Below are 25,939 nucleotides of genomic sequence, written 5' to 3' on the forward strand. Positions count from 1 at the left end.
GGATGCTTCCCTATGAGACCTGGTCAAAATAAGTGCACTACATAGGGAATATGGTGTCATTTGGGATGCAAAATTACTCTTCTGATGGTAGGGGAAGCCCGTCTGGTCCCTGTCTGGGGAGTAGCTCCTTCTGCTGGTGTTGGACCCGGAGCGCATGAGAACGGAGCCTGTTATTGGTGGAGTATCCCTTCTGATAGGAGAGCGGTCCCGTAATCTAGTGTAGGAGTCCCCGGCAGGGTTTGCAGGGTAGGGGCCCTGGACTCTCCGCCTGATACCCTCAGGGTTCTCCCTGAGAAAACAGAGAGAAGGGGATTCAAGGGCCCATCCATTCAGGTCCACTCAATGACAGAACTAAAGCCACGGCTCTACACGATGAGAGCCTGGATTCTAATTACCTAAGTGTAGTGTGAAAGAAGAAAACCACTTGATATGAAATAATGAAGTTGCTGGACTTAGAACAAAATAAGTAGTGCCTTGGATCTTGAAAAACAGTATACAACAACTGAAGTCACCATGTCCCACTTTGGTCTATTAACTAAGTGCACTAGAAAGAATGGGCCTACCCTCAGCCAAAGTACATGAGGGCCTACCTCAGGTTGGGGTAGGCTGGAGACATGGTCCTCGAGAGAGGAGCTATCACTTGAACTCTGCTGCTGGGATGGGAGCCCACTCTGCTGCTATTCCTAAAATTTCAAAATAAAATAGACTTTGGGAACACTTTACTTGACACCCTGCGTCACAACCATGTCATAATGTGTCAACAGCTGACATAACCTGTCATTGCTGGACTTAGAACAAAATAAGTAGTGCCTTTTATCTTGAAAAACGGTATACAACTGAAGTGCAGTGTCATTCCACCGCTACATCCGCAATAATCTGCTAAACACATGCATGTGACCAATACAATTTGATAACACATTTAGACCGGTTGTGACATTGATCGCATTATTTTATGGCTGGTTAAAAGACACCTACATAAGAGTGTCAAAACCCACAAAACCACACCAGGCATTTCATTACACGATGAACATACTGTTGACAAGTAGGCTGTTAAATAACGTTTTCTTAAATGGGCCATATTAAATCATCATTGTAATTGTGCATTACAGGTTAGGTCAGACATGCACCGAATCCAATGCTCTGTTGCTGATAACTGTGTTGAACTCAGGAGCAGATTTCAGGTACAGGACAAGACACCCTCCTGATTGATGACTGACATAAGGACATGTATGTGATAGGCATATCCGGCATATTTGATTAAATTTGTCATAATGCTTCATGACAGTGTCAAAGTGTATTTTCTTAGTCCAAGTAAAGTGACATAGGATGGTCATAATGCTTCCCGACAGTGTCAGTGTATTTTCACAGTCCGAGTGACAGAACCGTCATAACGCTTCATGACAGTGTAACAAAGTATATTTTCTGCAAGTTAATTAAAATATGATGAAAAAAACATGACAAAAGAATTCATTACAACAACAGACTTAAGAAACAAACTTTCAAAATGAAACAAAACTTATTGGCAAGGAAAAAAATCCATTTGAATAAATGTGGGTTGACACTTATGTACGTGTCATTATCAGCCATAAAAAAAACTATATGTAACAGCTGTAAATATACTGATCATGAGAGTGTTATGACAGGTTATTTGTATTTATTATGGTTCCCCATTAGCTGCTGCTTTGGCAGCAGCTACTCTTCCTGGGGTTTGGCTTAATGAAGGTAGTTAAACAATTTTAAAAAACATTACAATACATTCATTACAGAATTCACAACACACTAAGTGTGCGCCTTCAGGCCCACACTCCACTACCACATATTTACAACACAAAATCCATGTGTACGTGAGTGTATAGTGTGTATGTTATCATGTGTGTATGCATGTGTCTGTGTCTGTGTTTCTTCACATTCCCTGCTGTTCCATAAAGTGTATTTTTATCAGTAAAAATAATAATCTCATTCTACTGCTTGCATGAGTTACCTGAAGTGGAATACAGTTCCATGTAGTCATGGCTCTATGTAGTACTGTGCGCCTCCCATAACCTGTTCTGGACTTCGGGACTGTGAAGAGACCTCTGGTGGAATGTCTTGTGGGGTATATGAATGGGTGTCTAATCTGTGTGCTAGTCGTTTAAACAGACAGCTCGGTGCTGTCAACATGTCAATACCTCTCACAAATACAAGTAGTGATGAAGTCAATATCTCCTCCTGAGCCAGGAGAGATTGACATACATATTATTAATATTAGCTCTCTTTGTACATCCAAGGGCCAGCCGTGCTGCCCTGTTCTGAGCCAATTGCAATTTTCCTAAGTCCCTCTTTGTGGCACCTAACCACACGACTGAACAGTATTACAGGTGTGACAAAACTAGAGCCTGTAGGTCCTGCCTTGTTGATAGTGCTGTTCAGAAGGTAGAGCAGCGCATTATTATGGACAGAGTTCTCCCCCTCTTAGCTACTGTTGTATCAATATGTTAAGACCATGACAACTTGTTCAATTTCCACATTATTTAACATATTTAGTTGGGGTTTAGGGTTTATTGAATTTGTCCCAAATAGTTTTAGTTTTTTAAATATTTAGGACTGACTTATTCCTTGCCACCAATTCTGAAATTAACTACAGCTATTTGTTATGTGTTGCAGTCATTTCAGTTGCTGTAGTAGCTGACATGTATAATTTACTCAAAGCCAGTGGCATGTCGTTAGTAAAGATTTACCTTTTTCAAGGGGCCTAGACAGCTGCCCTGGGGAATTCCTGATTCTACCTGGATTATGTTGGAGAGGCCTCCACAAATACAGGTGTGCCAAGCTTGTATCGTCATACCCAAGAAGACTCAAGGCTGTAATTGCTGCCAAAGGTGCTTCAACAAAGTACTAAAATAAAAATTTAGTTTTTTAATACATTTGCAAAAAATTATATTATTTTATATGAATACTTTCCAAATGCACTGTATTAGAGGTGGACCAATTATGATTTTTCAACACGATACAGATAATTGGAGGACCAAAAAAAGCCTATAATGATTAAAAAAATTAAAAAAATTAAAAATTGGCCGATTTTAAATATACACACAGTTGAAAATCAGGAGTTTACATACCCCATAGCCAAATACATTTAAACTCAGTTTCACAATTTCTGACATTTAATCCAAGTAAAAATGCAGCTGTTATTTCTTTCACACATTCCCAGTGGGTCAAAAGTTTACATACACTCATTTAGTATTTGGAACACACAGAAATACGAGCCCTTTGGTCATTAATATGGTCAAATCCGGAAACTATCATTTAGAAAACAAAACGTTTATTTTCAGTGAAATACGGAACCGTTCAGTGTTTTATCGACCGGGTGTGAACCCTAAGTCTAAATATTGCTGTTACATTGCACAACCGTCATAATTATGTAAAATTCTGGTAAATTAATTGCGGTCTTTGTTAGGAAAAAATGGGCTTCACACAGTTCGCAACGAGCTAGGCGGCCCAAACTGCTGCATATACCCTTACTCTGCTTGCACTCAATGCAAGAGAAGTGACAATTTCCTTAGTTATTATTGCCTATTAACATTCATTTATTTGAAAATAATATACTTGTATACTGATTTTAAGAAAGGCATTGATGTTCATGGTTAGATACATTTGTGCAACGATTGTGCTTTTTTCGCAAATGAGCTTTTGTTAAATCACCTGTTTGGCGAAGTTGAAGTAGGCTGTGATACTTATGCAGTTGTAAAACCCTTTGCAAAGATTGAATGATAACTTGAGGCCGAGAGCATCCTATAAACTGTTAGGACTAGATAAAACTAATAGCATCCACAATCAATTGTAGGGACAAACAACTTCAAAAATGTATTCCAAACCAGGCACTTGTGTGTGCGTGTGTAAGTAAGTAGTATTCTTCTGCCTACAGCATCTATGCCTGCGGGGAACCATTGTCGTCCAGGCTATGGGCTCCTCCACGTCCTCTTTCTCTAACTCCTAGGCCTCTTCCTCTGTAGGCTAGAACTTGTTGATCAGGATCTGGGTGGATCTTCTCCAAACAGTCCCTTAAGGCTGACCGGGGCATCCAGAAGGCCCAACCTCTCCTAGTTTGGCAGCTCAGTCAGCGAGCCAAAGGTGGCGCTCTGCTGCTCCCATGGCACATCCCAGGTCCTCAGCTATCAACTGGGAGCCTATCATCGCTTTCTCTGTGGCCTTGCTGAACTCAATGATCATGTCCTGGTCGATAGGTTTGACGATCTTAATACCAGTGTCCTTGTCATTTGGTTTTGGAGGGTGTTCACTTTCCTCTGGCTATGTATCCTTCCTCTGTCTTTTTGTCCATGACCATACAGGCACTATGGACGATCCCAGGAGCTTCTGGTTACCTCATGGAGGTCAGGGAGGGAGGGCTAAGGGCCCAGGGATTGCCTTTGCAATGGGGGTTCGAGGTAAACACTGTCCTTTCTGGTTAGGACAGCGGGAGGAAGATCTGGCGATGTCTCACTTCTCTCCCTCTCCATGGACATTACAGTGGAGAACTGATCCTCTTTTACAGCTAGCTAGAACTTCTTAGGCAGTATCTGCGGTGCGTCTTCTCTAAAGTGTCCCGGTGCGCTGGAGTGCAGTACAGGCACATCAAAGGTCAGACTGGGATCTGCTAGACACTCTTTGGTGACAGTACAGGGACCAGATGGGGGCAGACCGTTTGCAGCGCAAGGGTGCGTTTCTTCTTTCCCCGTGTACACACTTGGTTCAGCAGACACTTTGTCACCATACAGGGACCAACTACAGAGGTCATGGTTAACCGTTTGCAGTGCAACAGTGCCTCTTCTTTCTCCTTGTGGTATACACTTCCCTTATTTATGGCACCCTGACGGTTCATCTCAACAACTGTTCAGAGGAGACTGCATGAATCAGGCGTTTTGGTTCCAACCACTGTGTCTTTGTGAGACAGAGTAGGTAAACGGATGATCTCTGCATGTGTGGTTCCCACCGTGAAGCATGGAGGTAGTGTGATGTGTGGGTGTGCTTTGCTGTTGACACTGTCTGTGATTTATTTAGAATGCAAGGTACACTTAACTGCATGGCTACCACAGCATTCTTCAGCGATACGCCATCCCATCTGGTTTGCGCTTAGTGGATCTATCATGTTTTTCAACAGGAGAATGACCCAACACACCTCCAGGCTGTATAATGGAAAGGGGAATACCTAGTCAGTTGTACAACTGAATGCATTCAACTGAAATGTGTCTTTGGCATTTAACCTAACCCCTCAATCAGAGAGGTGCGAGGGGGCTGCCATAAATCGACATCCACGTCTTCGGCGTCTGGGAAACATAGGGTTAACGGCCTTGCTCAGGGGCAGGACGACAGATTTCTACCTTGTCAGCTAATGGCTATTTGACCAAGGAGAGTGATGGAGTGCTGTATCAGATGACCAGGCCTCCACAATCACCCGACCTCTACCCAATTGAGATGGTTTGGGATGAGTTGGACCGCAAAGTGAAGAAAAGGCAGCCAACAAGTGCTCAGCATATGTCGGAAATCCTTCAAGACGGTTGGAAAAGCATTCCTCATGACGCTGGTTGAGAGAATGTCAAGAGCGTTGCAAAACTGTCATCCAGGCAAAGGGTGGGTACTTTGAAGAATCTAAAACATATTTTGATTTGTTTAACAGTTCTTTGGTTACTACATTATTCCATGTGTGTTATTTCAGAGTTAATGTCTTCACTATTATTCTACAATGTAGAAAATGGTACAAATAAAGAAAAACGTTGAATAAGTAGGTGTGTCCAAACTTTTGACTTGTACTGTATGTCTTTTTTTTACCCAATAGGTGCTCTTCTTTGCGAGGCATTGGAAAACCTCTGGTCTTTGTGGTTGAATATGAACTCAGTGCTCAACCTTACAATTATTTTTATGTTTGGGTTAGAGATGAGGTAGTCATTCAAAAAAATTATGTTAAACACTACTATTGCACACAGATGTTTACTCCTGCTTATATAGGCTAGACTTAAATACTTATTTGAATACTTATTCACCCAAGAGATTTCAGCTTTTCATTTTTAATTCATTTGGAAATTACAAAAAAACATAATTCCACTTTGATAATATGGGGTATACAATACCCCATATTATCAAAGTGGAATTATGTTTTTTTGTAGGCCACTGACCAAAACATCTCAATTACAATAAATTTTAAATTCAGGCTGTAACAACTAAAATGTGGAGAAAAAAAGGGGTGTGAATACTTTCTGAAGGCACTGTATGACATGCATTATCTGAATTAGGCCAGAGTCATACCTACGGAGGAACGGCTTCTATGGAGGATTTTTTTTATGTCTTCCGAACTTCCGAGTTGGTTTTAACATTAGACCAGAGCAAGCTAACAAGCTTGTGTGTGCAGAGCAGCACTATAATTAAAAACACATCTTACCTTTTTGTAGTTAATAAATCCAATGTGAAAACGTGATAACTATAGTATCCCTACCTAGCATTGAAAAAGTCTAATTCCTTCTTCTCTTTCTTCTAATTAAAAAATCTCTCCCTAATTTCTGAATTACACTTGTAACGTTGTCAGTAGGCTACAGTTGACCTACTCCTCCCCTCTGAAGCATAGGTTGACTACACACACACACACTGGCAAAGATTTCCAGCTGGCAGGCAGACGCTGGAATAAGTTTGAGTGACAGAGTGAAAGCTTTGCAAAGGCTCGTTATTGTGATTTTTGTGGGATTGGGAAAAAATGCCCGGAGCATAAAATAACTTTCATAACCAGTGGCCAGCGAAGAGTCCAAATCTGAATCACATCCAAACACTATGGCAAGAGCTGAAAACAGCAGTTGGCGGAGGGCACTCCTCAAACGTTGAAGAATTAGAGCAGTTTGCTGCTGAAAACTTGGCCAAACTGCCAATAAAAAGGTGCAGTAAGCACAGTGATGGGTACAAGAACCGTTTGTCTGTAGTTCTCTTTGCCAAAGCCTATGCAACCAAATACTAGTACGGGGGCACCAATAATTCTGCCCATGACGTCTGTCTTTATTTTCTAAATAATAAATTGCAAACTTCAAAATTTACTAAAATACATTTGGTTCAGCAATGTTGAAAATGTAAAAGGTGTGGAGACTCAATTTCAACTTATTTTTCAAGAAATGGGGAATTATTTCATGTCCAGGTAGCAGATAATGGACCTTACTTGGTTCTAACTTGAAAAAGTCTGTTAATTTACAAATGTACAATTTATGCTCCCCACATATAAAAACCACAAAGAAAGCCTTGAATGCAAGATAGTAATTTATATGATTCACAAGGTGGAGGATCATATTGTCTGTAGCCTACTGTACATGGTAAGCAGGTGCGCACCAAGAGGCACTTGGTATGGGAAACGGCTGTGAGGATTTTTATACAATATTCACAACATAGACACAGAGAGCAATAGTAAATGGTGTCTTTTTGTAACTCTGCCACGGTTCGTTGGACAAAGCCTATGAGAGAAGGGAGGCTTTGTAGGGGTTTAGGATGAACGGCGCAAATAAGGTCTGTGGTAAACACAGGTTTAGGATGTCATACATTTTGTTGATTTTAGAGTAAGTAATTTAGGAATGTTTTCTTGGGGTGCAGGAAGTTACTATTATATGCGTTTCTGGAATTAAGAAATAGCTAATACACTGCCTTTAAGAAAAGTGCAAAGACGCTAATATATTTGGCCGCAACTGTATAAATTAACCAATCAGCGGCACCTGGTTTTCATGACCCCTGCTTGAACTTCGAGGGCCATGTCCCAAACAAAGATCAGGCCTAACAAGGCCTCCAGCATTTACGCCCCCAGGCCCGTTTGAAGTAGCCAAGGTTCAGCCTGCCAAATAAAGTTTATTACCACCGTTGCAGTGAGTGATCCTACATCTGCAGTGCTTCTACATCTGCATTGCTTGCTGTTTGGGGTTTTAGGCTGGGTCTCTGTTTAGCACTTCGTGACTTCTGCCGATGTAAAAAGGGCTTAATAAATAAATGTGATTGATTCCACCTTAAAAACTCACCTCGCGTCTTTCCATAAGAAAGCTATGAAAAAGGAATTCTGTGGTCGCTATATATATAAAATGTAATCTTAAAGAAAAGTCCTAGTTGTAATTGTTGATTAAGTATGTCTATAGCTGCATCTTCAAAGTTGTTCTTCCAAGCATAAGAACAGGTTCTCTAAACGCAGGTTATATCCTTACAAACCAAAGAGAAGAAAACGCTGATCTGAGAGCAAAAGTAACCAAAAAAAAAACAAGAGTCGAAGCAACTGGGTGTCATAGTCCCACCTGCAATAACAGGAAAACTAAACACAAGCTCTTTCAGGTCCAGAAAGAAAGACAACTGCAGAATACCAGAGGGGGAAAAGGAGACCCTGGCCTGACTAAGCTAGAAAGTATTCAAGAGGTTCTGAGAGAATGTGTCTCTCTACAAGGTCAGCATCCTAAATGACACCCTATTCCCTATAGTGCACTACCTTTGACCAAAGACTCTACACAGGGAATACGTAGCCTCCCTCTACAAGGTCATGCCATTAAAGCCAATCCATTACATTGAAAGTGTTACACAAACAAATTAAACATGAAATTAACTCATTTTGAAAACAAATAACATAAACCCAAATATCAATCTAGGTAATTGGTTTTAGTCATAAGGTTATTACAGCCAATGCCTCCCTCTCATCTTCCTGAATAGTGAAATCAATAATATATCATTGCAATCAGCCCTGTGCACAAATATAATATGAGTGCACTTAATGGGCTTCCCATTTCACTCATCTGCTATCATCGCATGAGGTCAAGAGCTCCACAACGGAGCAGATTGAGCAATCCACCCGCCGCCGCCCACCTGCCTCTATTGCAAAGGCATACCTGCAGTGTGCACCCCCCCCCTCAAAATGTGTCGGAGTCAAGTGAAGGCCCATGAACAGCAGCCCCCAGGCCCGGGACTCTGTCTTGTGTTGAGGGGAAAGGGATAAGGGTGTGGTGCTGGAGAGGCCTTGCTGTTTGTCTGGTGTCTGGCCACCTCAGTCTTCAACACCTCCGGCCAGGTGAGAGAGACCCAACAAAGAGTTCCTGACCGCTGCTTCTTGTGGACTACACTGCAAGGGTGAGGCCTCCAGTCAACCTCCTTACCACACTAATGGTGGAAAAATGGACCCAGATGCCCGTCTGCTGCCCTGTCAAAACCACACCACGAGTCTCTTTTAGGCTCCATTGCCAACAAATCAAGGGAGCTGAATGACAATGGTGAACCAACTAGAACCAACGTGGGAGACAGAATTGCAAATGTCGGTGATAAATGTGTGAGGTGTCATACTATGGACCGTGAAAATAACTGGACTGGTGGCAGTAATGAAGGAAGAGGTGAGAAACTAGACCATAGTTAGCTTGCTCTCCCACAGAAGACAGCATAGAGAGCGTGTACGCTGTACAGAGAGTCTGAAGAGAGCCGAGAGTCTGGTGGAGGTTGTCTGGCTGGAGAGGGAGTGGCTGGTGGCCCAGATGGTTTTCCTGTGGGGGTTTAGCCTTGTTGGCTCAATGAGTTGACACTGGTGCCCTTTGTCCCTGTCTGGAGTCTGGTATGACACTTGGGTAGGAGTGAATGGGGAGGGGTGGGTCTTGGCCTGTGAACTGTTGGCACTCTGTATTGGGTCACTGCTAGACGGCTGTCTCGGCAGCACAGGGGCAGAGGAGATCCACAGGCTTTAGCTGTGCTCTGTGTGGGGTCAGGCTGACAAGCTCCCCAAGGCAAGGAATCTGGTGGTTGATAAGTGGAATATGGTATGAAACGAGAGCCAAGAACCTCCTCTCAGTCTTTCCCACCCAATACCTCAGAGACAGGTTGGCAAATTAGCTTCAGTGTGTTTTCAATCCCTCTTCAAAATCAGTGACTGTGCGATATATGTCAAATGTAATATCTTGAGTGGGGATTTACACTGAGTATACAAAACCTTAATAACACTAGCTCTTTCCATGACAGATTGACCAGGTGAAAGCTATGATCCCTTATTGGTGTCACTTGTTAAATCCACTTCAAACCAGTGAAGATGAAGGGGAGGAGACAAGTTAAATAAGGATTTTTAAGTCTTGAGACATGGATTGCATATGTGTGCTATTCAGAGGGTGAATGGGCAAGACAAAAAATGTAAGTGGTTTTGACCAGGGTATGGTATAAGGTGCCAGGGGCACCGGTTTGTGTCAAGAACTGCAACGCTGCTGGGTTTCACACTCAACAGTTTCCCATGTGTATCAAGAACGGTCCACCACCCAAAGGACATCCAGCCAACTTGACACAACCGTGGGAAGTATTAGAGTCAACATGGGCCAGCAATCCTGTGGAACGTTTTCACTGCCTAACGAGCTGCAATAATTAAAAAGCAAAACATTGAGAGTTTAATCAATGCTAGAAGTTGTGCTATAAACGAAGACACATACATGATTTGAAAAATGCTGCTCAAAATGCTGCCCAGTGTGGCAGGCCCCCGCACCACTCCAAAACCTGTATATACTTGTGTCTTTCGGAGGGGACCTCGTGTGCAATTGACCAATAAAGTGATCCTAATCTTAATCATTATGGTGGCTTCAGAAATGTAGAACTCTGCTGCCATCTGGTGGTTCATAGAATAGAACCACCACAGTATTTTAAACAGGTCAATAACAAAGTATTACTCAACGTCTCTCAATCTTATAGATGTGGTCAAGCCGGATTTACCTCATCCCTCCTTGACGGCCCATCTGAGAATCAACTCTGGATCCCCTGTAGTATGGATCCCTGTAGTCCTCCTGCATACAAAGATAGAGCATGTGTTGAAACGTGTGAATAATACAGACTGCTGAAAAAGACAATCTACTTATAATCAACATACATTCAACAGCTAGGCTACCACCTAAATGGTCCGTTTTATATTAGTCCAACTGCAAAGAAAGTAAACTAAATCGTACTTTTCTGAGATCAATATGATAATGGTCATGTTAAAGCTTTACCGACCTGTCGGGGAGATGGGGAGTTCCTCCCTCGGATGCTGCCTACCACGTCACCATGGTATCCACGATCACTTCCTGTGTGAATGTTGTCGCTAGGGTATCCTATCTGGTCATCGTCATGGTAACTTTGAACACCACCATACCGCTTGGTTTCATATTCAAATTCTCTGTCATATTCTTGCTCCGGTCTTGTCACAGCAGTCCTCCTCTCGACAACATTCACAACTCTCTGGTACGTTCCCTAAACAAGAAGCATTACAACATTGATTAGTTTATTTCAAAACACAAGTGCAGAGAGACAATCTACTCTATGCATGATCGAATAAGTTGTACATCTATTTACATTGACAACTCCATGAAGGATGGTCGATGGCCTAATAAACACTCATGTGATGACAATACATACGTGAAAATAATCATCACCGTCTGCCCAAAGAGTGCATTGTGCAAAGTGCTAGAATGACCAGTCACTTACCGCTCTCTCTGAAATATGCTCATCGGTGGCCTCTCTGATTCGGCTTCGGTCTCGCCTGTACGCCACTGCAAGTAAGGGACAACAAGCATACAATCACAGCCATGACAATAATTAACACAAGGGGACACAAACTAAAATGTGTTAATTGTCCACAAGTAGCTGTCATTTCAAACAAGTATGTAAACTAATGCGGCGTTCACATAATGACGGAGTAATCACAAGTTCTGCGTTCCGACTGGGAAGTTTAACTTGAACGACCCTCCAAGTCATAATTACAAGTGGGGAAACTCAAAGAAAATGTTGTTACAAGAGTTGTCAAGTTGTGACGTTTCGCTGCTGACCTTTCAAATTTTTTGACCAAAAGACAACAAAACGGGTTTGAGGAGCAGGTAAAACTAAAAAAAACTTCTCATTCCTCCTTCGTATGGCAGCGACTGCTAGTCAAAACAGTTATTTGGGCTCCACAGGAGCATCCAGGAAGTCTGGAACGAGTAACGCAGTCAACGAACCTCACTGACTGTGCTCTTATGATGGGTTGTAAAAATCATTGGCTGCAGAGCAACTCGGCTGTCCTCAGAACTGGATCATTATAAACTGATTCACATTTGCGCCTCCTCCCTTATTAGGCTTAGGCTACTATAGGTGTTGTAGGTAGGTTGCATGTTGCTAGAATAATATGGATATAGGCCTAAGCCAACAACGCATAATCTTTTTCACAAGCTTTACTCAGCTGTAGCCAAAGTTTTATTTTCTTCTCCTCATTAGAATTTCGGTAGCATTGCCTATAAATTGTTTAACTTGGGTCAAACATTTCAGGTAGCCTTCCACAAGCTTCCCACAATAAGGCGGGTGAATTTTGGCCCATTCCACCTGACAGAGCTGGTGTAACTGAGTCAGGTTTGTAGGCCTCCTTGCTCTCACACGCTTTTTCAGTTCTGCCCACACATTTTCTATAGAATTGAGGTCATGGCTTTGTGATGGCCATTCCAATACCTCGACTTTGTTGTCCTTAAGCCATTTTGCCACAATATTAGAAGTATGCTTGCGGTCATTGTCCATGTGGAAGACCCATTTGCAACCAAGCTTTAAATTCCTGACTGATGTCTTGAGATATTGCTTCAATATATCCACATAAATTTCCTCCCTCATGATGCCAACTATTTTGTGAAGTGCACCAGTCCCCCCTCCTGCAGCAAGGCACCCACACAACAGGATGCTGCCACCCCTGTGCTTCAAGCCTCCCCCTTTATCCTCCAAACATAACGATGGTCATTATGGCCAAACAGTTCTATTTTTGTTTCATCAGACCAGGTGACATTTCTCCAAAAAGTATGAACTTTGTCCCCATGTGCAGTTGAAAACCGTAGTCTGGCTTTTTTAATGGCGGTTTTGGAGCAGCGGCTTCTTCCTTGCTGAGCGGCCTTTCAAGTTATGTCGATATAGAACTCGTTTTACAGTGGAAATAGATACTTTTGTACCTGTTTCCTCCAGCATCTTCACAAGGTCATTTTCTGTTGTTTTGGGATTGATTTGCACTTTTCGCACCAAAGTACATTCATCTCTAGGAGACAGAACGTGTCTCCTTCCTGAGCGGTATCACAGCTGAGTGGTCCCATGGTGTTTATACTTGCGTACTATTGTTTGCACAGATGAACGTGGTACCTTCAGGCGTTTGGAAATTGCTCCCAAGGATGAACCAGACTTGGAGGTCTACATTTTTTTTTCTGAGGTCTTGGCTGATTTCTTTTGATTTTCCCATGATGTCAAGCAAAGAGGCACTGAGTTTGAAGGTAGGCCTTGAAATACATCCACAGGTACACCTCCAATTGACTCAAATGGATCAGGGTTACATCATTTTCTGGAATTTTCCAAGCTGTTTAAAGGCACAGTCAACTTAGTGTATGTTAACTTCTGACCCACTGGAATTGTGATACAGTGAATTATAAGTGAAATATCTCCAACCTAAGTGTATGTAAACTTCTGACTTCAACTGTATTTGTCACTCAATATAAATCTGTGAATGAGTATAGCATAGAATCCAACTTTTATAATTATTCCCATAGAAAGCTGCAACTTTAGGACAATAAACACTTTATAGGAATAATTTGGAAAATACTCTTCATAACTTTAATTTGTCTTAATGCTTTTAAGATATATCAGATATATATTAGGATTAGGCTTTTAGTCGTTTGGGTCGTAATGGCAAGGAGGGATTTTTTTCCCATACTTGAATGCATGCATCATTTGTTTAAATACTTTGCTCAACTGTAAGGTTTGTTCAAATTTCTCGTTAGATTTGTATCTCTCATTAAAAAAAAAACTTTAAAAGATTCACTTATTCAATGTTTGATCATGAATACGGTAATACGGTCACCACGACAGCCCTACTTGTGTGACAAGAAGCTGTAATCCTAAGGTCGGCAACTAAATCCTTGACGTTTCACCTGTGAACTGTTAAATTGGAGACCGAGTTTGCACTGAGATCAAGCTAGCTAAAATCCTATTGGTTGAAGAATTGGTCCGACTTCAAAAGCAACTAAACACAATCATGTCGGAATACCCAGTTTCCCACAAGCACATGAATGCCTCATTAGATAGTAACTTTGTGCAGTGTGTACAGGCAGTGTAGTGTGTGCACTAGGGAGACTTAAGTAACGTTTATACTCTGACAAACTATGAAAGTATCTGAGCTAGGCATCAGGGTTACAGTATGACTGTCCCTTCATATTGTGCACACAGATTTTTCAGTTACTGTAGTGGAGTGTGGAAGAGCTGTAGCTAACTTACTCCAAGTTGCTGAAGGGCTCCTCGATGTGGGACTTGGAGAATGTAAAACCTGCAAATATTGATGAATATTTAGGAATTATTGAGTTGTCTATAGAGTGTATTGACACAAATGTGGTTGATATTCAAAAACTAGGATACAAGACACAGAACGAAAAATTGCACATGTAAAACAAAATCAACTGGGGCATATTCATTACCGACGTCTCTTAAACAGAAGGACCTACCTGAATTACCGATGGGGTGTAACGTTAATAATTACGGACCACAATTTCTAACGACAGAATTCAGGCAGCTAGGGCCCTCCGTTTAATTACGTTTGATTCCGTTTAAGAAACGTTTCGCAACAGAGTCTGTGTAATGAATACGACCCTGACGATTAATAATGTTTCTATATGAACATCCCAAGTCAATTGCAATGATAGTGTCTCTAGCTAGTAATGTACAAACAATTGGATAGATACTGAAGTTAGCCTAGCTAGCTTGCAAAGAGATGCTGGCCAATGCTAGCTAGCGTACACTGAAGCTGTTGTTGCTAGGAAAAACGAACTTACCAGCTGAACGTGCTCTGTGTATTAAAAGGTAGTTTTGCACTTTTTGCGATAAAGTGGTTGATTTTTTTTATACAGTTCCAACCCTTTCTGCATGTGCAACATTTGACAACAAACACCACGAGTAAAATTCAACCTCTTCCTCGTCGGTGTTTGATTGGCGGAGTGCAGTATGTTACGCGGAGTTTACCGCCGCCTATCTTCTTCTTCGACCTTTTTGTCTTCGGCGGCGGTTGGTGTCCAAAGTTTAACACTCTTATACTTAGCTTGAATAAAAATATATATAATAATAAAATAACCTACCATCTAACACTATACTCACATTTTTATTTTATTTTTAATAATAAATAAATAAACATCATACTCCACAATTTCAAAATATTTTTTGCCTACTTCGGGCCAACAGCCTTAAAGGATGGGATACCACCACTTAACACACTCTTCGTCTCGCACAACCAAATACCTCTGCAGCTGCCACCACAACCTCAATTTTCAGAGACTCTAACCATTGCTATTAAAGCTAAAAATCCAATCTGACTGAAACATATATTGGGGTGGCAGGTAGAGCCTTGGGCCAGTAACTGAAAAGTTGCTGGATCGAATCCCTGAGCTGACAAGGTAAAAATCTGTCGTTCTGCCCATGAACAAGGCCGTTAACCCACTGTTCCCTGGTAGGCTGTCATTGTACATAATAATTTGTTCTTAACTGACTAGTTAAATAAAGTTTTTTTTTTTAATCACTTGTTGGTTTATCCTTCTGTACTGGTAGAAATCTTTGCAGGATCCCTCCCATCTCCCTCTACATTCTTCATTGCCTCAGCATTTGACAACTTCTGCACTACTCTAACCCTGGAAACCTGAACCTGCCTCTCGCACTGAACATTTGTGATCCCCAGCCCCATGGGCACCCCTACAATTAACACATACCGCTACACATTCCTTTGTCTCATGCATGGCATATCAATATCTTCTGCACACTTCTCACACCTAGCAGATTGCCTCCTACACACTGCTGCCACATGCCCATAAGCTTGACAACTGCAATGTATTCGGCACAAAAGCTCGTACATGATAACTTATATATCCTTTGCCGGGCAAAGACTCAACTTCAAAACTCAAACCGCCATTCGTTCCAGAATTCGTCTTTTCCCCCGAAACGAGTTAGCCGAAACCCCATTTAGTCATTGGTCAACAGCATTGAGTGTGGTGATTGGATAGAGTCAGAGAGCCTCAGCCAGGCGTGTGCGGTCAAAAGCAGGTTAACAGACAGAAGGGCTTTAACCCAGATACATCACAGGGACTATGTGGTAGTGAGAGGAAGTCCAATGGGAGAGGCATTCTACACCGTTTTATAAAATTGCGTTGTTTAGAAAGACTAGAAGGTCGAATTGAGTTTGTCCACACAGATACTTCACAGAGGTGGCGTTCCCTAACGGAAATATGCAAATACATGCTAAAAAGCCCAAAAAGGACCTCGCTAGCTTGTGCTTGGCTTTACCCACCTCCTTGCTTGTTCTGCCCAGTATGCTTTATTTGCTCCCACTGTAAACGACACAGATGAACTGTCTTGGGTTAGTTATAAACATCTTTGGTACCGTCAAAAAGAACCCCCCCCCCCCCCCCCCCCCCCCCCCCCCCCACACACACACACACACACACACACACACACCAACTGATTAATGGAATGCTGAATGTTTTAATTGTACTTTTAGTTGTACAATGTTTTAGTTGTAGTTAATAAATATATTGTTGTTGATCATTTTAATGTACGTAATGAAGGAGTAAGTCAATTTAAAGAGTGGCTACAGAAGACGCAAGACTCAGGAGTCATTTGGAGGGTTGCTGTCACAAAACCAAGTAAAGGACAGCATGTGCTTTTTAAAGTAAGGCCACATCATGAACACTGTCATGTTACACACAGTCTCACTCTCACTCTCACTCACTCACTGACACACACATTTCTTTTTTGTTTAGTCTCTTGCTATTTATAGTATCCTATGCAATCCCAGTAAATAGTTTTGCTGTTTTGAAGAAATTAAAAGAATAAACTCCATACATTTTGTTCAGACTCATTGTAAGCGTCAATACAATGTTTCCGTCAGTTCCCAAACAGCCAATGACAGATGACTGTCCATTGTCAAACTAATTAATTACTGTATGTAATTATAAAAAAATGATGTAACAACAATTTGTCTAGTCCAAATATGGCACGATTACGCTGTATGTGTCGGTTTGCGACGCTTTCAATTGGGGACTTTTATTTTGAAGGCAAACCGCAAACTCAACACCGAGGACGACGATCACCGTGACCATGGCAACGGAGTAAACAAAACATTTCAACGTGTGAAAAGCATGTATAAAACGTTTTTACAGTCAACAAAAATGATTTACCCCAAAATAGATTAGAAAACAATTGTGTGTATTGTTATACGTTATTCTGTAAACCTGTGATGTAATGTTAGACTGCTAATTAGCTAGTTAGTGTGGCAAAGCTGATACTTTTTTTCTTATTTTATGAAACTTTTAAAAGTGTTTAAAAATATATGGAATTGTAATTATACGTTCGAAATTCATATTTAGCAAAGTACATAACTCATTCGTTCAAGATAACCGGGAAATACGAGGTGAAATCATGACTTCTGTGATTTTCAGGTTGGAGCTCGAGAAAGAGGCCCGAGGTCCGGAGTTGGAATTCCGAGATGGATGACCATTTGAATCGAATTTTCCCAGTCGGAACTGTTTTTTTTTTTCGAGTTCCCAGGTGTCTTCAACAATTTGAAGTCGGAAATCAGATGTTTCTGAGTTCCCCGTTTTTGTGAACGCTGCACAAACAGGTTACGTTGTGTCGAGCGTGGGTAAATGCGAATGCACCTCAACCAATAAAAACGTGTGATGGGCGGGACTGGTCCGTTTAGAGTGCGTCGGTGAGGGGTACTTTGAGTGCCTTGAGAGAGTGATTGGGTAGGCGTTGCCACGTGATCATCATCCTTCCACTGGAGTTCTACGACAGCAGAGAGCGGCGTTGGTCATTTCCCCGTCAAATTAATCTATATTGAGTTCAAACAAATAAAGGTTTTATACGATGGGAGACAAGAAGAGCCCCACAAGGTAAAATTACATATTTATCTAGAAAAATGACCAGAAAATGTGATGAACACTTGTAAACATAGGGTACGACCAATGGATGCGTAGCGCTAGCTACATTGTAGCTTCATGGCGGCTGACTGGCTCTTTTATGCCGGGGCCACCGTGTGTCAAATAGAAGAGTTTTACCTCGTAAATCTGACCATCCGGCTCAAATGAGAGTCATTTGTATTGTTGTGTTTTTGTACAAATACACATAAATGAATGTTACCTAAAATGGCTATGCTGACAGTGTCGCTCCCCTTATCGTGTGTGTGTGTGTGTGTGTGTGTGTGTGTGTGTGTGTGTGTGTGTTTTGAAGGCCGAAGCGGCAACCCAAGCCCTCTTCTGACGATGCCTACTGGGACTGTAGCGTATGTACTTTCAGGAACACCGCCGAAGCTTTCAAGTGTATGATGTGCGATGTCAGAAAGGGAACGTCAACACGGTAAGAAGGGTTTCCACTAGATACCACAGCCACAAGTCTAAATAGTCTATATCTTAACAATTTATGAAAATGAACATTTGCTTTTTGGTCTTAATTTAAAGGTTAGCAGTGTGGTTGAGATTAGGTTTAAAATCACATTTTAAGAACGTATTAAAGAAATATGCTGGTTTATAACTTTGTGGCTGTTGTAACTAGTGATGACTGGGAAGAAGATCAAAGATGATGTCCAGACAGTTTGACTTTTGGATGTAAACTTATTGTGCAGATTATTCATAAATCATTCTAATTGTTGCCTAAATTCAAGTGGTTATTTTGAGTGAGACATTTCTATTATGGGGACATTATTTGACAGATTCTATGGTGTAGTTCGTCTGACAGATTGTGTCAAATTGGTTGTTTTTATCAATAAAGGGATAAAACAACAAGTTTGAACCCATCTAAAAGTAAAATTTCTCAAGATGTCCGGAACCATGCACAGAACTTAACCCACTGAGCACAAATGTCAGGTGTATGCGTTCCTGTACCCTCAATATGTTGTCGCTATGCAGCATTTGTCTATGTGCAGTGTGCTTCCTTATGATAGTTTTTCCCCATACATACAATTCATCATACACTAGAAATCTAGAAAAATGAGTCAGTGTGCATAAATATGCAGTGCATATATGTATGTACCTGCTGCTTATGGCCTAATATCCAATGTTAATAATCACTCATCTGTTTCTAGGAAGCCTCGCCCTGTCTCCCAAATGGTTGCCCAGCAAGTCACTGCACAGTTTGCTTCACCCACACAACCCAAAAAAGAGAAGAAGGAGAAATCGGAGAAAGAAAAGAGTGAAAAGGAACCAACACAGAAAAAGAACAGCCACAAGAAGACGAGGTAAGGAGGGAACTGTTTGAACAAAATATTCGCAAAGATACTATGAAGGTTGGCGAATATTTTAACCATCTCATTTTATTATGATTATTACATTCTATCAAAATCATTTACAGCTTCCAAGTGACTATCCTACTAGCCATACTATTGACTCTCATCCTGTTCTATTAATGACAATATACAGTGGGTATCCTTACAGTGGGTATCAGTATTCACCCCCTCTGTATTTTTTTCACATTTTGTTGCGTTACAAAGTGGGATTGAAATATTTAATTGTTTTTATTTATTTATTGATCTATCTCCACAAGATACACTAATGTTGAAGTGAAAAGAACATTCAAAGTGTGTACTAATATTTATTTATTTTTTATAACAGCTATATAGACTTTGCTTAAGTATTCACCCTCTTTGTTCAGGCAAGCCTAAATTAGATCCGGATTAAACAAATGACATCCCGATACATAAGCTACTGTTCAAAAGTTTGGGGTCACTTAGAAATGTCTTTGTTTTTGAAAGAAAATCCCCTCTTTTTTTTGGGGGGGGGGGGTCCATTAACAACAGAAAATTGATCAGAAATACAGTGTAGACGTTGTTCATGTTGTAAATGACTATTGTAGCTGGAAACGGCAGAATTTCTTTAATGGAATATCTACATAGGCGTAGAGGCTCATTACCAGCAACCATCACTTCTGTGTTCCAATGGCACGTTGTGTTAGCTAATCCAAGTTTATAATTTTTAAAGGCTAATTGATCATTATAAAACCCTTTTGCAATTATGTTAGCACAACTGAAAAGTGTTTTGATTAAAGAAGTAATAAAACTGTCCTTCTTTAGACTAGATGAGAATCTGCAGCATCATTGTTTCGATTACAGGCTCAAAATGGCCAGAAACAAGGTACTTTCTTCTGAAACTCGTCAGTCTATTCTTGTTCTGAGAAATGAAGGCTATTCCATGCGAGAAATTGCCAAGAAAATGAAGATCTCGTACAACGCTGTGTACTACACCCTTCACAACAGCGCAAACTGGCTCTAACCGGAATAGAAAGAGGAGTGGGAGGCCCCGGTGCACAACTGAGCAAGAGGACAAGTACATTTCAGTGTCTAGTTTGAGAAATGGATACGTCACAAGTCCTCAACTGGCAGCTTCGTTAAATAGTACACGCAAAACACCAGTCTCAATGTCAACAGTGAAGAGGTGACTTCCAGGCAGAGTTCCTCTGTCCAGTGTCTGTTCTTTTGCCCATCTTTTCTTTTTATTGGCCAGTCTGAGATATGTCTTTTGCCTTGCAACTCAGCCTGGAGTCACCTCTTCACTGTTGACGTTGAGACTGGTGTTTTGCGTGTACTATTTAATGAAGCTCAAAGTTGAGGACTTGTGAGGTGTCTGTACGAGATCCTCAGTTTCTTGGCAACTTCTCGCATGGAATAGCCTTCATTTCTCAGAACAAGAATAGACTGACGAGTTTCAGAAGAAAGGTCTTGTTTCTGGCCATTTTGAGCCTGTAATCAAAACCACAAATGTTGATGCTCCAGATACTCAACTAGTCTAAAGAAGGCCAGTTGTATTGCTTCTTTAATCAGAACAACAGTTTTTAGCTGTGCTAACATAATTGCAAAAGGGTTTTCTAATGATCACTTAGCCTTTTTAAAATGATAACCTTGGATTAGCTAACACAATGTGCCATTGGAACACAGGAGTGATGGTTGCTGATAATGGGCCTTTGTACACGTATGTAGGTAAGCCATTAAAAATCAGCAGTTACCAGCTACAATAGTAATTTACAACGTTAACAATGTCTACACTGTATGTCTGGTCAATTTGATGATATTTTAATGGACTAAAAAACGTGTTTAAAAAAAAAAAAATGTAACAAGGACATTTCTAAGTGACCTTAAACTTTTGAACGGTAGTGTACATCTAAGGTCCCTCATTGCATTTCAAGCAAAGATTAAACTAAAATACCAGGGAGCTATTCAAAAGCCTCAATGAAGGGCAGTGATTGGTAGATGGGTAACAATAACAAATCAGACACTGAATATCTCTAAGCGTGGATGATGTATTAAGCCACCCAGACAAATCAAAGATGCAATCGAACTGAGCTACAGGACAGGACAGGAAGGACACTGCTCAGACAGTTTTGACTTAAATCTGCTATAATGTCAATACTTAAAAATGGCTGTCTAGCTATGATCACCAACACCTTGGCAGAGCATAAATATTGTGAAAATGTCTTAGATTTAGGGCTCACATGCTGACCAGACCGGACACGTCGCGTGCGCCGCAAAATACATGTAGAAATCCATGTTATTCAATTATTGCGCCAACGAGCATCTACGATGCCAAGGGCTAAAATAGAACTCCTATTTCTGACGCAGATTGCGCTTCAAGTCCTGCCTCTCCCATCTCTCATTGGTTTATAGAAGCAGGTACATCTCCTCATTGGTTATACCCACGTGGGTGATTGAAAGACGAACTGTTTTGCCGGTCGTCGTGGTAATACTATGAAAGTTTAGATGCCGATCACCATATAAGTTCAAAGATGAAAAAACCTGGAAGGAGGAGAGATGACTAGAAATGATTCGGTTGGCCGTTTTATTTGTGGATTAATTGTCGGAGTAGAGGACCTTGTGCATTTTAGGTAAAATAACAACTCAATGTTTATATCCCAGGACAAATTAGCTAGCAAGCTAACTAGCTAAAATGCCATACATGATATTTTAACCTGCGTGTGGTGATCGCCTTTGGTGTAGGGGGACAAAATAAATCTATGCACGATAGCTGACGATGGTGCACCTCTGATTTGTAATTTGTGCACCGATTTTACTAAGGCTGAAACTTCTTTAGAAAACAGCCCTAATGTTGGAAACAAACCTCATTATGTTGTCATCCAGAGTCACGTTTGATTTATTTTCCAAGCTATAGCACACTATTTTACAGCAGGTTTTTAAGGACCCACCCAAGATTGGTCTGCCTCGTATTTGTTTTTTGCCATGGAAACTATTTTGAAATACCTAGTGGGGTGCGTGCAGGCAACTCCGTATTAGGAAGATGTTTTTAATATTTTGAGAGTTTTGTGTAGTTCTTTTACAATTAAATACATTCCATTCCCACTTTGTAAGACAGTAAAATGTGACTAAATCCAAGGGGATGAACACTTACGATACCTACTATATATCCATCCATCCATACTTCTCTGTCCCCATCCCAGGCCCAGGTTAAAAAACGTGGACCGGAGCAGTGCCCAGCACCTAGAGGTAACGGTGGGTGACCTGACGGTCATAATCACAGACTTTAAGGAGAAAACCAAGCCCGCCTCCACTCCTTCCAGTGCCGCCTCGGCAGACCAGCACAGCCAGAGCGGCAACACCAGTTCTGACAACACTGAAAGGGGGGTGTCCCGGTCGTCCTCGCCGCGGGGGGAGGGGTCCTCAGTTAACAGCGAGAGTCACTAATCTCCCTCTCTCTCCCATTTCCTCCCTCACCTAACATAGTCTTGTGGAACCAGACAAGTGTGTCTCTGAATATTGCATACAAGTCTGGCATGCAAGATTACACCCAACGCTACATACACACTTATGTGTCCCCCATATCCATCACCCCACACTCCAACCCAACATTTCAACATGCACACATTGTAAAAAAAGAAATAATAATCAAATAAAACGTATGTATTATGAGGCTGGTGCTGGGAGGACGCTGTGTATCATCAACGAATTGGTTTCAGCCAATATCTGGGTCGTGTTCAGTCGGCAGCAAGCAGAAGAAAATTGACTGAAACTGGAAGGTAATAACTGGACTTATCCAATAAATAAGAAATGATCATGTTTGTTTTCTGTTGCACAAAGTTTGAAAACATTTTGTTATGGTGTGCCCTAATGAAAACGACCATGGCCTGAGTGAACTGAACTGAAGCTGGGTCTTGACTGTGTTGAATGAACCCTGCCTTGCATGCACAGCTAGCTGAGTGATGCCACGGGATCTGATGGTATTTACTTACAACACCTCAGTGTTATCGTGTCATCCCTCATCACACACTTAGTGGTTGGTTGGTTTCTGTCTCTTACCAATGTGGACTAATGCAGAATAAGAGAGTGCTTTAGCTACAGAGGAATACGAATATGCATTATGAGTAGGGTTGCAAAATTCTGGTAACTTACCCAAAATCCATAGGTTTTCCAGAAATCACCTGGATGATTCCCCGACTCAGAATAAGTAGGAAATTCAGGATTCCTCCAACTGAGAGAACTGGAAAACCTGGGAATTCTGGCAAAGTTACCAACATTTGCAACAACCCTAATTATGAGAGAATAAATGTGAAGCGAGTGGTCCATTTCTTGATTGTAGATTGACAAAGATTAATTTTGTTAGCAGCAGATTGCACCTGCTGGCATATGGTGTGCATTAATTAATGAGAAGATATTGGACCAGTTTCCCAGATACAGAGTAGTCCTTGACTAATCACTTTGTTCAATGGAGATTCTCCATTCATTCTTCTTAGTCCAACAGTCGGCTGAATCTGTGTCTGGGAAACAGGCCCATTGTTTTATAAAGCATTTCAGTTTGGCCAAAATTTTACTGCACATGTTACTGAATCATATCACTGCTTTATGTTACTGGTTATAGCCAGCCATGTTGTCATATGTACATCAATGAGCATCTCAATTATTGCGTTACTATTTAATGTTTGATTCAAAATTGAGAATATTGTTAAGAAGTATGCTTCTCTTCCACAGTTTGTAGAGTCAAGCATGCTGTCATCCAACAGTGGTTTATATAGAAAATATTAAATAAAACTAAACTGATAGGTTCATCAGTCAGACTTGAGTTTCTTCCATTTGTGCTCAGTGGATGGCAGATGGGTCTTAACCATATACTTTTATGGCTGTGTTTACATGGGTAACCAATTTCTGATATTTTTTTCCATTAATTGGTCTTTTGACCAATCAGATCAGCTCTGAAAAATGTATATCAGATGTATAAAAACATTTGTGGAAGAAACATCTGAATTGGGCTGCCTACTTCAATGCAGCCTAAGCTCCTCACACAGGAGACTATTCGGGATATTCATGGGTAGCCCTCATTTTATAACCTATTTACAAGTACTGTATCTGCTAGAGTCTGGATAACTTGACATGCTTGGGAATTTTGTTAGAAATGGGTCTTTATGGGCCTGCTGAGTGGCGCAGCGGTCTATGATTCACTGCGTCGCAGTGCTTGAGGCGTCACTACAGACCCGGGTTCGATCCCATGCTGGGTCACAACAGGCCTTGACCGGGAGTCCCAAAGGGCGGCACAGAATTAGCCCAGCGTTGTCTGGTTTAGGGGACGGTATGGCCCGGGGGGGCTTTGTTTGGCTCATCGCGCTCTAGCGACTCCTTGTGGCGGGCTGGGCGCTTGCAGGCTGACTTCTGTCGTTAGTTGAACAGTGTTTTCTCTGACACTGATGCTTCTGGGTTAAGCGGCCGGGTTATTAAGAAGAGCGGTTTGGCGGGTAATGTTTCAGACGACGCATGCCTCTCCCAAGCCTGTTGGAATTGCAGCGATGAGACAAGATCGAAAAAGGGGGTAAAATAAAATGTTTTAAAACTATATAATAAATAGGTATTTATTTTAGTTCATGTATGTTAGAAATGTGTACACTGGTATACATGGTGGTATTGTATTGCAGATGTTTATAAGGCTAATCTTTCCTTCATATCTAATTACTAAGGTATTTAGCTAGCTAGTATCTAGTAGGAAGCTATTTGATCATAGTTCAACTTGTCCTGCAAGTTGAACCTGCTTTCCAGACACCCAGATACACACACATACTTTTGGCCATACTTTTTTTGTGTGTGTTTTTGGACACCCCTTCAAATGAGTGGACTCGGCTATTTCAGCCACACCCTTTGCTGACGGGTGTATAAAGTCGAGCACACAGCCATGCAATCTCCATAGACAAACATTGGCAGTAAAAATGGCCCGTACTGAAGAACTCGGTGACTTTTAACGTGGCAACATCATAGGATGCCACCTTTCCAATTAGTCACTTTGTAAAATGTCTGCCCTGCTAGAGCTGCCCTGGTCAACTGTAGGTGCTGCTATTGTGAAGTGGAAATGTCTAGGAGCAACAACTGCTCACCACGAAGAGGTAGGCCACACAAGCTCACAGAACGGGCCCGCCGAGTGCTGAAGTGTGTAAAAATTGACTGTCCTTGGGTTGCAACACTCACTACTGAGTCCCTCTGGAAGCAAAGTCAGCACAAGAACTGTATGTCGGAAGCTTCAAGAAATGGGTTTCCATGTCCGAGCAGCCACACACAAACCTAAGATCACCATGCTCAATGCCAAGCTTTGGGTGGAGTTGTGTAAAGCTCGCTGCCATGGGACTCTGGAGCAGTAGAAACACATTTTCTGGAGTGATGAATCATGCTTCGCCATCTGGCAGTCCGACAGACGAATCTAGGTTTGGCGGATGCCAGGAGAATGCTACCTGCCCGACTGCATAGTGCCAACTGTAAAGACTGGTGGAGGAGGAATTATGGTCTGGGGCTGTTTTTCATGGTTTGGGCTAGGCCCCTTAGCTCCAGTGCAGGGAAATCTTAATGCTAGACGATTCTATGCTTCCAACTTCGTGGCAACAACTTTGGGATGAATTGGAGCGCCGACTGCGTGTCGGGCCAAATCGCCCAACATCAATGCCCGACCTCACTAATGCTCTTGTGGCT

At 41.6% G+C, this 25,939-nt stretch overlaps 2 protein-coding genes across 3 annotated transcripts in view; one reads left to right on the forward strand and one right to left on the reverse strand.

Annotated features, from left to right (window-relative positions):
• Positions 1-14,972, reverse strand: part of LOC109889647 (periphilin-1) — a 29,530-nt gene extending 14,558 nt beyond the window's left edge. Inside the window, exons 1-7 of one of the 2 annotated variants that reach the window (XM_020481230.2) lie at positions 14,790-14,972; positions 14,239-14,287; positions 11,452-11,516; positions 10,981-11,217; positions 10,705-10,775; positions 591-683; positions 78-289 (exon numbers count right to left, since the gene is read on the reverse strand). In XM_020481230.2, coding sequence (XP_020336819.1) covers positions 78-289; positions 591-683; positions 10,705-10,775; positions 10,981-11,217; positions 11,452-11,516; position 14,239 — 679 coding nt within the window. In that variant the 5' untranslated portion in view covers positions 14,240-14,287; positions 14,790-14,972. The remainder of the gene's footprint in view (positions 1-77; positions 290-590; positions 684-10,704; positions 10,776-10,980; positions 11,218-11,451; positions 11,517-14,238; positions 14,288-14,789) is intronic. The other variant, XM_020481231.2, reaches the window with a different exon arrangement.
• Positions 14,973-17,728: 2,756 nt separating this feature from the next.
• LOC109889648 (YY1-associated factor 2) lies at positions 17,729-24,045 on the forward strand. The gene is made up of 4 exons (XM_020481232.2): positions 17,729-17,894; positions 18,232-18,357; positions 19,082-19,234; positions 22,441-24,045. Exons 1-4 carry the CDS (start codon positions 17,869-17,871, stop codon positions 22,682-22,684), a joined length of 549 nt encoding a protein of 182 aa, XP_020336821.1. The 5' UTR covers positions 17,729-17,868; the 3' UTR covers positions 22,685-24,045.
• The last annotated feature ends 1,894 nt before the right edge of the window (positions 24,046-25,939 follow it).

The sequence above is a fragment of the Oncorhynchus kisutch genome, linkage group LG4 (genome assembly GCF_002021735.2).
Source record: "Oncorhynchus kisutch isolate 150728-3 linkage group LG4, Okis_V2, whole genome shotgun sequence".
Taxonomy (NCBI): Eukaryota; Metazoa; Chordata; class Actinopteri; order Salmoniformes; family Salmonidae; genus Oncorhynchus; species Oncorhynchus kisutch.